Source organism: Nannospalax galili, unplaced genomic scaffold, assembly GCF_000622305.1.
Source record: "Nannospalax galili isolate Female #2095 unplaced genomic scaffold, S.galili_v1.0 scaffold1640, whole genome shotgun sequence".
NCBI lineage: Eukaryota > Metazoa > Chordata > Mammalia > Rodentia > Spalacidae > Nannospalax > Nannospalax galili.
This window is the reverse complement of record NW_008346098.1, coordinates 853,478-868,767: the sequence shown is the minus strand read 5'-3', so window position 1 is coordinate 868,767 and position 15,290 is coordinate 853,478. Positions and strand designations below refer to the sequence as shown.

Sequence of the window (15,290 nt, the reverse complement as noted above, 5' to 3'; positions counted from 1 at the left end):
AAGCTTCAGCAAAACCAGGACATGGGACACAGAGTTGTAGAGCCACCACAAAGGGTCAGCACAGGGGGATAGTTTCTGATTGATACAAAGCCAGCAGCCTCCATCCCCTCCTGAACTGGCCCAAATGGGGGTAGAGGGGGGTCCTAATTGCTCTGCAATCCCTTTTTTTCCTCTGCCTTCCATAGGACCAGCAAAGCACTCTCCCCCACTGCTATGCATGCTGGGTGTGCCCTGTGCTCAGTCCTGTTCCAGCCATGAACCACAGAGTAACCAGAGGCCCTCTTTCCTTCTCACCACACAGGGATTCTGATTCATGAGAAATACAAGGGTTTTGTTTTGTTTTGTTTTGTTTTAATTTCTTTTAATTCTTTTTTTTTCACTTTTTATTTCACATGTACACATGTATTGCCTGTGTGTAGGCGATGGTACCCATGTCCTACAATGCCTGTGGAGGACAGAAGAAGCTGTCAGATCTCCTGGAACTGGAGTTATGGACAGTTGTTAGCTGACATGTCGGTGCTGGGATTCGAACCCGGGCCTTCTGCAAGAATAACCAGTGTTCTTAATCGCTGAGCCATCTCTCCAGCCTGAAATACAGGTTTTTCTGAGTTGCATACTTTCTCTAATTTTAACATTGAGGCTTTCGGTGGAGGATTGTGTTTAACGAAGAGTGTCCTGTATCACAGTCTAGCCTTGAATGCCTATCCTTTTGTGTTCACCACCCAGTGTGGGGATGACAGGCACGGACCACACTTCCAATTGTGTTCCATGCTGGGGAAGTGCCAAGTGAGTGACCTGGGTGTGCTGTGCACAACTGAGCTCTGGCCCTAGTTGTGCTGATTTTGTTCTTTGTTTGGTAGAGTGAGATGCTCAAACTAGACTGGAACTCACGATGTAGCTCAGGCTGGTTTTGCTCTTGTGACTATCCTCCTGCCTAAGGGTTTTGAGTCCTGGGATGACAGGCATGTACCACTACTCAGACTCTGGCATCTACTGTAAAGAAAACTCCAAGAACTCCCTAGAACTAGCTAACTCTGAGAGGTGGGAGCCTGCCCAAAGGGTGAACTGAGGAAACGCTCAAACAGTAGGTGAGGCTCAGACTGTCTGGATCCCATCAGCTCCCTAGTGTGAGCTGTTCTTGTGTCTTTTGTTCTTTTTTTCACACTGTTGCACAGAGGTCAGACAAAGCTGACGTGAGGACTGCATGCCGGAACATCCTTTCATCCTGGCTGCACAGGTGAAAGCCCCGGGAACCACTGTCTAGAGACTCTGATGTTCCTGGAGATAGGGTGGAGTGGGAGGCACAGTGTCCCTTCTCCATTGCTCCAACGCTGCCCACTGCTGAGTGAATCCCAAATGTCCAGCCTTGAGCTACTTTGCTGGACTTTGGTTTTGCTTAGGTGTGCCCGATTCTTCCCTTTGAAATAAGACAGTGATTGTTTTGGATTTTACAGAAGCCCACAATTAAGAGACTTTTAAAAGAGACTATGACTTTTAAGTGTTTGGATTTTTTAAGGATTATGGAGATTTTAAGGTTGTACTGTCTTATGTTGTGATATTAATGTTAACATCATGTCTTAGGGACAAGAAATGGAAAGGTTATGGTTTAATAGTGATGTGTTTGTGTGTCAAGTTGGCAAGGGGTCATCCTCTGGTTCCTTAAAGAAAGCTTGAGGCCAGGCATGGTGGCGTAGGCCTTTAATCCCAGCACTCAGGAGACCTTGTCTCAAAAGACTAAAAAAAAAAAAAAAAAAAAAAAAGACGTGGTGAGTGGTGCTGACCTCTAAATCAGGACCAGGGAGAGCAGAAGCAAGAGGTTCAGGAATTCAGCATCTACCACTGCTGCGTGCTAAGTCCCAGTGTAGACTGAGTGGTATGAAATCCAGTGTTAAAAAAATAAAATAAAATAAAAAGGATACGGCTACACATATAATAACTCAGTTGGGAGAATTCTTGTCCAGCATGCAGGAATCCCTGTGTGTGAGCCCCAGCATCACATCAAAAAGGTTTAGTGGATTCCAGCTGTGGGAAGTAGAGACAGACCAGGTCATCCTCAGCCACATAGAAAGTTTAAAAAAACATGCTAAGCCTGGGTACCTAGCTGCATTCCCTGCATTCAGTAGCTGAGGCCATAGGATGAACAGTTCCAGGTCAGTCTGTAGTATATACAGAAAACCTGTTTAAAAACAGGCAGCAAATGGACACCTGGTAGTGAGAGCAGACAATTAGAGCATCCCTAGGAGAATAAGAGTCACGTGCTTTGGCCAAAACCAAACAGAAGAACTGGAGGTGAGAATGAAATTGAGAGAAAATCAATAGTGAGGAGTAAAGTGTTAGAAGCGGCCAGATTGGCAAAATATAGATATTGTGTAGATAATTTGTGTGTGTGTGTGTGTGTGTGAGAGAGAGAGAGAGAGAGAGAGAGAGAGAGAGGGAGAGAGACAGAAAGGGGAGAGAGAGAGAGAGAGAGAGAGAGAGAGAGAGAGAGAGAGAGAGAGAGAGAGAGACCTTTTAGCATCTCTATATTCCAGTGAATTGAGGGCAGGGGAACAACATCTTTTTCATCAAGGGAACTCAGTGTCAGTCTGATTCTTTGACTCAAACTGACCCAGTTCCCTTCAGAAGAGTCTCATGGTTAACCTCAGTAGGCCAACCTGTCCGAGGGCCTGGAGCCCAGCAAGCATACTGAGGATGACATTCGCATAGTTGTTGAGGACAAGCTGGGGCACATGCAGTCCTAGGGTGCTTGTCCTGGAACACAGTGGAATCGGTTACTATCTTGTCAGATTTTGAAGTAAATGTCTGTTCTGTCACTTTCAGAGGACAGAAGTAGGTAAAGTACCTGGACTTGTTCTCAAAGTGGTAAGATGATACTTAGATATACTGTTGAAAATGGAAAATGTCCTGATACATGAAAAAGCCTGAACTCTTGCTCCCACAAGTTCAAAACAGAAAGGCAGGTGAACAGGGAGATCATCCATGTCCATCACACAGGCATCTGTGTGTTTCAGGCTGTGACACAGCTTGCTATAATCTGGAGAAGGAACATGACATTAGATCTTACCAACGTGATTGTTGGATGGACAGGGAAGGCTTTATCAAAGGTACCTAAAGGATGGCCAAGGATTGTTTACATGTGGATACTCAGAACCTGAACAGGCTTTGGAAACTGAAAGAGACTTTATGGTTTTATACAGCTGAGCAAAGACTCTGAGTAGAGCCCTGCCATGCTGGGCCCGAGGCAGGCCCAGAGCATGTGCTTCCCTGCTCAGAAGTGTCTCTAATTTGATGTTGGGCCAGAAACACACTGCTCCTGATTGTGTGGTATGTGGTTGTTCTCAAGGTGTCTGGATCTCGGTGTGCATGTGGAGACTGAATGGAGCAAACCTAGGCAGGCCCAGAGCAGGTGCTCCCTCCTCAAAAGTGTCTCTTAATTTGATGTTGGTCTGGAAACACACCACTCCTCATTGTGTGGTATGTGGTTGTTCTCAAGGTGTTGGGATCTCAGTGTGCATGTGGAGGCTGAATGGACTGGATGGAGCAAACCTGGAGGGGGAGGGGGAGGGGGAAGGGGAGGAAGGTGTCAGTTACAGAGTGGAATGGGTAGAGGGAGGATACACAGGTTTCCTTGAGGACACTGCCCAGCTGAGATTTTCCGAAGCTTCCTTCTGTGTGGGGTCTGAGGTCTCCTGTCTTGTAAGCAGCCATGCATCTTCCCAGGTCTTTGAAATGAAAGAGGAGGCTGTCCTTCAGAGGACTCCCACAGGGCTGCTTGGAGACTGTAACCTCAAAGCTGGAAGCCATCTTGTGGCAAGGCATGTAGATGTGGCTGACTCAGAATTACCTGCCTGGAGAGAGTCATTGCACCTGAGGAAGACCCTGTTCCCCACTAAGAAACATGAAAGGAAGGATAGCCATGACTCCACAGACAGACTTTGATGTTGAGCCAGGAGTGAGAACAGGACCTTCTCATCCCAGGGCAGCTCAGGGCCTTCCCCTGATCAAAGTCCTTCTGAAAGCCAGAACCTCCTGCCTGGGATTTTACCTGTATAGGTGTGCAGTGGTGTGTCCCATGTTTCCTGTACAGGTCAAAGGCCTCCTGCCTGGCCTGTGGCCTCCCAGCCACTTGGACATCCAGCCTGGCTTCCTCATGTGGCTGTTCACTTCTCCGCCAGGCTGACCCCATCCCATGGCTCAGGAGCCCTGGAACTGGGGATTTTCCCCTTCAGCACTTCAAAGCAGAAAGACACTGGAAGGGGGTTCTCAGTAACTTTCAATATAGAGGATGGCCTGCTGTCCCACAACTCCCCAAATGGTTCTCCAAAGAATCTTGGCTCCTTTTGGCAAACCAATCCTCCATCCCTGCATGCCTCTGGACAACATTCTCTAGTGTGTACTACTAGGGAAAATTCTCCAGGTTCCACTTGGGGGCACTCTGTGGGACTGGTCATCCTGAGGTGAGAGATGTGCTAAGTGACACTCTCCGAGTAAGTGCAATGACCATTGGTCACTTGCACAGGATGATAGGAAAAGCAGAGCTGGAATGAAGAGCACCAGTGCATCCTGACCACCCACCTACCTGCTTCTGTGGCTGACCCCATGGTCCCTTGGAGCCTGGTTGTTACCAGAGGTGGAGCGTCTCCTTCGGGCGGCAGGCAGCAACAGAGGCATCTGAGACAATTCATCATTGTCTTCTTCACACCCTTCCAGCCCAGGCAACAGCTTCGAGGGAAAGATGTGGTTGCACTCTGAGGCTGGCCAGCAGTGCTGTTAACTTCTGATGACATATCCCCGATGAAGGAGCCTCTCGGGGTGACACCCTGGGACACATCCCAGGAGATATTGGTTTCCAATGAGGACAAGCAGCAGGATGTGCCCTCATCTGTATGATTGGCAGTCACACCCTGGTGTGGCCTCAGAGGAGAGGATGGCTGACTGTCTACAGCCAGGCTGCCATAGAGCCCCATCTTGGAATATGTTAATTTCTCACTGATGTCTAGATTGCTGCTTAGAAGGGAATCGTCCACATCAGAACCCTGATTGGATAGGTGTTGGGGGCGGGTCTTCTTGGGTTGGCAGCACAGGATGGCAGGCATGCTATGCCTTCTACCACCCTGTTTGGAGATCTTTTCCTCCTCCTCCTCCTCCTCCTGGGGCTCAGGTGGGAAGTCAAAGGTGGGAAAAACAGGCTCAGAAGTTCTCCTTTGGGCACAGGGAAGGTGTGAAGATCTGTCAGGGTGACAGCAACACCTGCCTGCCAGAGCTTTCTTTGCCTGATGGTCACTCAGTCTCCCCAGGGTGCCTGGTGCTGCAGAATCAGGTATGTTGCCATGACCTGGTTGTATTTCTGGTATCTGAGAGACTGGCTGATTTCCTCGGGTTCATACCCTATGATCTTCATGGCCCTGACAATGCTTAGGCCAGATGGGCCTTCCGGAGTCTGTCTGCAAGTTGGTGGTGAACATGCCTCACCATCCCTCCATGATTTGGTCAGCAGTGGGCCTTCTGCCAGGGTGAATGATCAGCAGTTCAATGATGACAGTGAAAATATCAAGGGAGATGTAACTAGGAATGCTGATGTTGGCAGCCAGGACCTGCCGCCTTACTTCTGCAGGAGGAGAAGCTCCGAATGGGAAGTCTCCAGAGACCATAATGAAAAGGAGCACTCCCAGGCTCCAGCTGCCTATGGGATAGCCATCGTATGGCTCTGTCCCAAAGAGTTTGGGAGCACAGTAGGGCAGAGTGCCATGAAAATCCACTATCCTCTCCCCAGGTTGGACTTTAACTGCCAGACCCAAATTGCTCAACTTGGCATTTCCCCTGCCATCAACCAGGATGTTTTCGGCCTTTATATCCCTGTGCACAATGCTGTTGCTATGGCAGTACTGTACTGCACATAGTATCTGGCTAAACCACCGTTGGGTCTCCTGGTCCGGTAGAGAGCCCCATTCAAGGATGTGCATCCTCAGCTCTCCCTCTGAAGCAAGCTCCATTACCATGTAGGTGCTGTCTCTGGTTTCTACCACGTAAAAAGCCTAATGATGTTAGGATGACATAGGTCTTTCATAATATTGATCTCACTGGCCATAAAGGAGGCATTCTCCTTGTTCTTTCTAAGGATTTTAACAGCAACACAGTTGACTGTGGGAATATGGCAAGCAAGTTTGACTTCTGCGAAATGTCCTCTACCAAGGGTCATCACCATTTTATAATTTGTGCTGTAGATCTCATCAACAGGAGAACAGGCCTTCATGTCCCGCTCCATGATGGATTAGAAACAACCTCACCTCCAGAATTAAAAAAAAAAAAAAGAAAAGAAAACCTAAAATATTAAGGGCATGCCTGTGAGAGATTTTATAGGCCTAAATTTCTACATCAAAAATCAGACACATCTCACACCACCTCCTGAAGCACCTCAAAGGCACAGGAGGGTGAGACCAAACAACTCCAAGACAGGAGACAGGAAGCAGAACAGAGATCTGGAAGTTGGTAATGACTAGACAATGGAAAGTAGAAAATGAAGGACGCAGGAACCAAAAGTTGGTTATTGGAAAGATCATGGGTGTGGCAAACCCTCGCCTCACGTAATGCTGAGAGAAGCATAAATAATATCAGAATCAGAAAAGGCTGACATTACAACTGATGCCGTCGAAACCCGGAGAGTCAGTAGGGAATATGAAAAGTAGCCTCCCAGGGAAGAGGAGATTCTGGAATTATTGGACAAACTTCTGTTAATACATGACCTTCAAAACAACTGAGAGCTTATAAAACACCAAAATGATCAATAATAAACAATTTTGAAGCCTTAATAAGACTCTCTGAACACAGGAAAGCTCATAACCACATTGAGACACTGACTAATTATACCAGATGTTTAAAGAACAAATATTGATGCTCCTCCAAGTATTCCATAAAACAGACAGGGAAGGAGCCATTGCAAACTCATTCTGGAAAACCAATACTAACTTGATGACCTATCAAGACTAAGTGAGGACACTGTCATGGTTAGTTTGTGTTGTCAACCTGAAATACCTAGGAAGAGGTAACTTCAACTGACTAATGACCTCTATCAGATTGGCCTGTGGACCTGGTTGTAAGCTGAGTACTAGTGGACATGGACAGGCCCAGACAATTCTGGGTGGTGCCAGCCCTGGGCAGGTGGTGCTGGGTTATATAAGAAAGCAGACTGAGCACAGTCCAGAGGAGCAAGCCAGTAAGCAGCTTTGCACTGTGGTCTGTGCTTTAGCTGCTGCCTCCAAGTTCAAGCCCTGAGCTCCTGCCTTGGCTTCCCTTGATGATAGACTGTGAGCTGTAAGCCAAGTACATCCTTTGCTTCCCAAGTCACTCTTTTGGCCTTTTTGAGACAAGGTCTCCCTGTAGCCCCAGCTGGCCAAGAACTCGCTATGTAGAACATAGCAGGCCTCCATCTCAGAGATCACCTGCCTCTGCCTCCTGGGTGATGGGATTAAAGGCATGTGTCACCACACCTGGCCCCAAGTCAGTTTTCTTCAGAATACATTATTCCAGCCACAGAAACCAATTAGGAGAGATGCAGAAATTGGCAGTTGGTAATGACTAGACAACTGAAAGTAGAAAATGAAGGATCCAAGAAGCAAAAGTTGGTTATCAGAAAGACCTTGGATGTGCCAACAATACGTTTCCTTGATAAAAATGGATGTGAAAATTCTTAATGAGACTATTTAATACACCACACCAAATTTCACAACCTATTTAAAAATTATACTGCAGAATCAAGATACGCTCACACAGCTACTCAAGGATTGCTCCACATGCGTAAACCCACGAACAGTACATCACAGAAGCAGAATTGAGGGCAAGCGTCCCATTGTCAACCCATAGTCAGCCAAAAAGAAGATGGAATATTGTCACTTTCAGGAAAACAGGTGGAACTGGAGAGGATTGCTTTCCCAGGAAGCCAGTCACCCAATTCAGGTATCATTTGTTTTCTCCCACATGTGGAATTTAACTGTACAGGGAAGTCCTGGATGTAAATGGGGACTGCTAAGAATGTGGAAAGGGAAGCAGTTTGGAAAAAGTGAAATAGAGCTGGTTAATGATTAGTATGATCAAGGGCCAGTACAGGCATGTATTGGATTGTCCTAATCTAACTCCTTATATTGTACAGTCAGTGCATACTAAGAAAAGAAATAAAATAAGAGAAATTAATCAAAATAAAGTATGTCAAAGATAAATGAAAATGGGAGAAATGGGAGGTAGTTTATAAAGATAAATGCAAACACAGATCAAACAAAGAACAAACAAGTAAATAAATAATTGGAACAGAACCAAAATACTAATCCTCAAACAAACCCAACTTTGAATGAAGTGCACTATGTGTAGATCCAACAAACTCAAAAAAGTCTAAGTGAAATCCTTCACTAATGTAGAAATTCAGCAGCTATCTCAGCAGTGGGTTGTTAAGTACAAAATGATCAAGAAATGACCTGTCTGCCACAATCCTATAGAGAACACCAACTTCTTTGCTGCAGTTGTGGGAAACAGAGCCTGTCCTTCCTCAGAATGCCATCTTGTGAGATTAGAGCAAGAAACAGAACAATCACAGCTGGATAAAAGCCCCACTGGTCTTCCTCACTTTCTGCTCATAACAACAGGGAAGACATAGCTGTGGAAGAGGCTGGTCACTGCCTCAGTAGGGACTTGAGGAAGCTGGTTACACCTGAGAGACTTTAGTGACTCCATCTTGGATAAAACCTCCATGGGACGACTGACCCAGCCCTGAATCCTGTTCCAGGAAAAACCACACAAAAAAAGTATACTTAAAATGGGTAAAGAACAACTCCCCCACCAATGGTCAATTAACCAGGGACTGAAAAGTACTAAAAGTCCAAATGTCTTTTCAGATTTCCTAAAGCCAGTAGTTTATGGTTTGACACTGGGCTGCAACCAATCAGATGCTTACCAGGCTAGAGACCCCACTCCCCTACATGCTGAACTTGGTAAAATAGACCTATTAAAACCTCTGTCTCCCAAAGCAAGGGGTCTCACTTCTGAGATCCGCTAGGTCAGTGACAGAGTGGGCCCAAGCTTGGGCTTGTAACAATAAAAGAACTCTCCTGTATTTGCATCGGTCAGCTCCTTGGTGGTCTTTGGGGTCTCGTGAACTGGGCACAACATCTTGGGGGCTCATCTGGGATCCACAAGACGCCCCCCTGCCCCAGGACCCCCAAACCAGAGGGTTCCTGGCTGGCCAGTAAGTGTCTGTTTGTTTCTAGTTGTGCCTGTCTGTGTCTGTCCCAGCTTTTGTCCTGAGCCTTGAGGCAAACTTGTGAACAGTGTGGTCAGGAGCAGTTAGAGTGGATGCGCTGGACGACCATGACCACAGAGGTCTGGAAGACATTCCAGACCCTGGCAGAGGGGACGGAGGGCCCGTGTACTCTGTTGATTCCTGTAAAACGATAAGGCGGGTCACTCCTGCGGCATGGCAGTTCGCCACTATCCTACTTTCAGTTTCTCTTCCGCACCAGTGGGGGAATTTGCTACTTGGCCTTCTGTGTGTCTTTCTGGCTCTCTGCTTTGTCTTTGGTTGTCTATTTCTCTGTGACTGAGATGGATGCAATGGAACAGACTCCGACTCCCTCTACACCCCTGGACCTGGTTCTTACACATTTTGGAGAGGTTAAGACTAGAGGCCATAACCTTTCTGTTGTTGTCAGGAAGGATAAACTACTTTCTGCAGGTCTGAATGGCCCACTTTCAATGTGGGATGGCCCTCAGCGGGGACCTTTGATCCTGCTGTCATTAATGCAGTTGAGAAAATTATTCTTCAACCACGTATGGGACACTTGGATCAAATATCATACATAATGGTCCAGGGAGATTCAGTTAATAACTCCCCTCCTTGGGTCAAGTCTTTTCTTCCTTTACAGAAAACTGAGGTGCTGACAGCTGCAGAACAGCCCAGAAAGCACCTAAGCCTGAAACCAAACCATCAGTACTGGGTATGTCTTACAGGGCAGCAAAGAAGATCTAATTTTTCTTCCCCCTCCTTATCCACCTCCTCCACAGTAGGTACCCCCTCTGGACCTGGCACCCCTGGTGCCAGATTCTTCAAGGCACAGGGGGGACCAGCTCAGGGGACTAGGAGTAGAAGGGCAGCAACACTGGAGGATCCAGACTCTACTGTTCTACCCCTCAGAGTCACCAGCCCCGCACATGAGGCTGGCAACCAGCCCCCATCACTATTGACCATTCTCCACTAGTGACCTTTACAACTGGAGAACCCAGACTGCTCCCTTTTCTGGAAATCCTAAGGAGCTTATTAATTTATTAGAAACTGTCTTATTCACACACCAACCCACTTGAGATGATTGTCATCAATTATTACAGGTCCTGTTTACCACAGAGAAAAGGGAATGTATCCAAATAGAAGCCAGGAAGTTAATTCCTGGCAATACTGGTGTCCCTACTACTGACCCGACACTGATTGACGCTGCCTATCCACTGACCCAGCCTGATTAAAATTATAATACTGCATAAGTTAAGGGGAGGCTTCTGTTTTACTGCCAGGCTCTGTTGGCAGGTCTCAAAGTGGCTGCTCGTAGGCCAACTAATTTGGCAAAGGCACACAATATTAGTCAGGAACTAAATAAAAGTCCAGTTGTGTTCTTAGGGCGAATAACAGATGCCTTCCACAGGTATACTCCATTAGACCTGGAGGCCAAAGATAACTTAGTGGCAGTGGCCATGGCTTTTGTTAACCAGTAGGCTCCAGATATAAAAAAGCTCCAAAGAGTAGAGAGATTGGGTAAAAAGGGCTTAAGGAATTTAATAACTGTGGCCAAAAAAGTGTACAATAATAGAAATAGTACAGAGAAAAAATAGATAAAAGCAGAAAGGAAGCAAAACAAAGGCCTGGCAAGGATCCTGCTGGCTGCCACTGTGGATCCAGAGAACTGGCAGAGGCATCTGAGACAGCGTTGGGGAAAGGAGTCTCTTGCAGTATGTGGATGACCTACTTGTGGCAGCAGACAGCCAAGAGGCTTGCATGGATGGCACAGAATGCCTGTTCCAGATGTGGGGAAGCCTGGGCTATCAGGACTCTGCTAAAAAGGCCCAACTATGCAAACAATAGGTCCAATACTTGGGCTATATACTCAGAAAAAAAAAACAAAAAACACTACTGGTAAAAGATGCTGACAAACTGACTTTGGGCCAGAACTTGACCATTACCACACCACATGCAATCAAAGGAGTTTTAAAGCAGCCCCTGGACAGATGGCTAAGTAACACCCATATAACTCATTATCAGGCATTACTTCTTAATCCTGCTAGAATCACCTTCCAGGTACCAGTTGCCCTGAATCCAGCTATGCTCTTGCCGGACCCAGACTTGGATGCCCCACTGCATGATTTTGCCAGAATCCTGGCTCATGTCCACGGTACCCAATCAGATTTGAGAGATACCCCATTATCTGATGCTGAAGTAACCTGGTTCACTGATGGGACCAGCTTTGTCCAGGACGGCAAGAGGTATGCAGGGGCAGCTGTAGTATCATTAATCAGCATCATTTGGGCAGAGCCTCTGTCCACTGGCACTTTGGCCCAAAAGGCTGAACTTATTGCCCTAACTAAGGCACTGGTATTAAAAAAGGACAAAAAGCTTAATGTGTATATGGACAGCCAATATGCCTTTGCCACTGTGCACATTCATGGGGCAATATATCGGAAACAGGGCTTATTAGCAGAGGGAAAGACTGTCAAAAATTAAAAAAAAAAAAAAATCCTAACATTGCTAAAGGCTCTCTGGCTGCCAAGAAAATTGGCAATTATCCACTGCCAAGGTCATCAAAAAAGGGGACAATCCGATTTCCCAAGGAAACAATTGAGCAGATCAGGTTGCTAAATAAGCTTCCCTCCAAATTAATGCAATCTTGGTCACCACACTAATTGACGCAGGTGACCCCAAACCTCCCCCAAAAGCCCAAATACACTGGGGAGTACCTAAAATGGATAAAGGGACTGCTGAGGACCCAATGCCTAAAAGGATGGTAGAGGTCAACAGAAGAAAAGCTGATCCCCCGAAAAAATTTAGAAAACAAATGTTGGCAAAAATACACCGTTCTTCCCACATGGGCATCAAGAGGATGCAGGACTTAATTCGACATGCCGAAGTAAAAATCAAGGATGACATTGTCAATGGCTGTAAAGCTTGCCAACTCACTAATGCGGTGCCAAATATTAGAAACCCAGGAATCAGGCTTCGAAGGAGAAAACCTAGAGCCTATTTGGAAATGGATTTCACTGAGGTAAAACCTGGTAGGTACGGATACTGTTATTTGCTAGTCTTTGTAGATACTTTCTCAGGATGGACTGAAGCCTTTCCTACTAAACATGAAATGGCTCAAATGGTGACAAAGAAACTGTTGGAAGACATCCTCCCCAGGTACGGCTTTCCACAGATAGGGTCAGATAATGGACCGGCTTTTGTGTCCAAGGTAAGTCAGAGTCTGGCCATAGTTCTGGGGATTGATTAAAAACTACATTGTTCTTATAGACCGCAGAGTTCAGGACAGGTAGAAAAAATAAAACTCTAAAAGAGACCTTAACTAAATTAACCTTAGAGACTGGTGGTGACTGAGTGACTCTCCTTCCATTCGCACTCTATCGAGTGTGTAACTCCCCTTACCAGATGGGATTAACCCCCTTTGAGATCATGTTTGGAATGCCCCCTCCCATTATCCCTAACCTCCTTGGCAGAAATGGTTATGCAGAATAGGAGAGGCTTAGACCTGTTGTTTTTGCAGCAGGGAGGCCTCTGTTCTTCCCTTAAGGAAGAGTGTTGTTTTTATGTAGATCACTCTGGGGTCATCAAGAAATCTCTGGCCAAGGTTAAAAAAAAAACAGTCTGGCTTAAAGAGAGAATGAATATAAGGCTAAACAACAATGGTTTAAATCCTGGTTCAATAGCTCCCCTTGGTTGACCACTTTGATTTCAACCTTATTCGGACCCCTCCTCATTCTGATTATGCTCTTGACTTTTAGACCTTGCATTTTAAATAAATTAATAGTTTTTATAAAAGAATGGCTGAGAGCTATACAGCTAATGAGAATGCGAATCCACTATCAGTCCCTCCAAAGTCTGGGTAATAAAAAACATGAGATGAGGGAGTGCCCATGATTGGGCCCCCAAGGTACTAGTCAGAAGGGGGAATGAGAGACCTGAGTGATTCCATCTTGGATAAAACCTCCATGGGACTGACCCAATCCTGAATCCTGTTCCAGGAAAAAAACCACACAAAAAAAAGTATACTTAAAACAGATAAAGAACAACTCCCCCACCAACGGTCAATTAACCAGGGACCGAAAAGTACTAAAAGTCCAAATGTTTTCAGATTTCCTAAAGCCAGCAGTTTATGGTTTGACACTGGTCTTCAACCAATCAGATGCTTGCCAGGCTGGAGACCCCCTACTCCCCTACTTGCTGAACTTGCTAAAATAAACATAAAAACCTCTGTCTCCCAAAGCAAGGGGTCTCACTTCTGAGATCTGCTAGGTTGGTGGCAGAGTGGGCCCAAGCTTGAGCTTGTAACAATACAAGAACCCTTCTGTATTTTTATCGGTCAGCTCCTTGGTGGTCTTTGGGGTCTCGTGAACTGGGCACAACACACCGAGATGGCAGTCCCTTAGGCCCTCAGGTAACCTTTTTCCTAACATTGGAATCCTCAAGGATTCCTCAACCCTTGAGGATTCCACAATATCCTCCAAACGGCTCCAACACTTGATTCTTTAGGGGACATTTGACAACCAAACCACAGCAAGGACCCTGTTCTTTTTCATAATGATAGAAGTAGACTAACAAGGAATACAGTAGGCATTGTATTTCACTGGATTAGGGATACTGATATCCACGAGCTAGTAGGCAAATAGAGTTCTTCACATTTCACTTGGACTCTATACAGTGTCTTAATGTTTGGATTACAGAATTCATCATATCACACTCAAAATAGTGCTTTTTCTTTAGAATTGGATTGATTAGAAATGGCTAGTGATCCCTGACTGACATGGACTACTGTGCCACAATGCTCTGTTTTTGAAAAAGCCTAAGACATGTTACTAACCTCTATGGGACTGAGAGGAAGAAGGCTTCATTCATGACATAATCCCTATTAGACCACCATGAGGCTTCTCACCTGGAACCCAGGTACTCAGAAGACAGTGGGTAGTTCAGTACAAAATGATCAAGAAATGACTTGTCTACCACAGTCCTATAGAGGACACCAACTTCCTTGCTACAGTTGTGGGAAATGGAGCCTAACCTGGCATCCCAGGATCTTCTGCACTCAAGAAAAATGCCTTATTTCTGTCACTCATAAGCAGTAGAAATTGATTGGCTGTATTCCAGGAGGTTGGCAAGGCAGGATCAAGGTTCCAGGAGATTCATGGTGCATCAAGAGCTGCTTGTTAACTCTAACCTGGCATTTTCTGTGTGTTCCCATATGAACAAGGAATGGCTTGGACTTCAAGCTCTTTTTTAAAGTTTTTAATTTTTTCATCATTTATGTGTGTGAATGTTTTGCCTACATGTTTATGTATGTGGAAGTAGAGCATGCCTGTAGTGGCCAAAGAGGACTGGATCCCCTTAACTGGAGTTACCCCAGGTGTTTAGCCACTATTCGGATGATAGGAACTGAACCCAAGTCCTGTGCGAGAGCAGCCAGTGCTCTCATCCACCGAGCCATCTCTCCAGCCCCCAAACTCTTTTCTAAAGGCCACACATTCTGCTCTGATGGCAGTTCTGTGGGGCTCCTGAGTCCCCAGATCTCAGGACAGTTGCATAGGCATGAAGTTGCAACAAGGACTTGGAGTGGCACACATCCACACATTACACCACATAACTAAAGAAGATAGCACTAGCCATGCCAGCCTGAGGGCAGTTCTTCACATTCAGCTGATGGATATTAGGTCAGAACTCAAGCAGTCTCTCATAAAGGTGCTTGAATGACGATGACTAAAACTAGGAAGGTGGAGGCAGGACACTCCTCAGTTCAGGTCATCCTTGGTGATGTTGAATCCAGACTGTGCTCATGAGACCCTCTCTCATCACACCGAAAAGAAAAATCAAAGTCAAAAGCAAAGACTGTTTTTGATTTTTATATGTTCTAAGTTTCCAGTATTTCAAAAATTTATCATTGCTATCAGTTTTGCACTAGAAACAGACCCCATTCAAACCACCCAGATCCAGCTCTACAGGACACTGCAAGCAAACTGCATGGAAGTTCACAAGAGGATCAAAATGACATTCTTTGTTA

The 15,290-nt window shown here is 45.8% G+C and overlaps 1 protein-coding gene across 1 annotated transcript; it reads right to left on the bottom strand.

Annotated features, from left to right (window-relative positions):
• Positions 1-1,159: 1,159 nt before the first annotated feature.
• LOC103741707 (sperm motility kinase-like) lies at positions 1,160-6,265 on the bottom strand. The gene is made up of 4 exons (XM_008842624.1): positions 6,082-6,265; positions 5,473-6,019; positions 4,580-5,202; positions 1,160-1,278 (listed from the first exon to the last, which is right to left on the bottom strand). The coding sequence occupies exons 1-4, from the start codon at positions 6,263-6,265 to the stop codon at positions 1,160-1,162; spliced, it is 1,473 nt and encodes a 490-aa protein (XP_008840846.1).
• Positions 6,266-15,290: the final 9,025 nt, after the last annotated feature.

Bases quoted from the DNA above. Each gene is read 5' to 3' on its own strand.
- LOC103741707 (XM_008842624.1), bottom strand. From the start codon at position 6,265: ATGGAGCGGGACATGAAGGCCTGTTCTCCTGTTGATGAGATCTACAGC. The intron at 5,203-5,472 runs GTGAGGCATGTT...CTGTGCCCAAAG, and splicing joins GACCAAATCATGGAGGGATG to GAGAACTTCTGAGCCTGTTT. The intron at 1,279-4,579 runs GTAGGTGGGTGG...CCCTATCTCCAG, and splicing joins GGGGTCAGCCACAGAAGCAG to GAACATCAGAGTCTCTAGAC.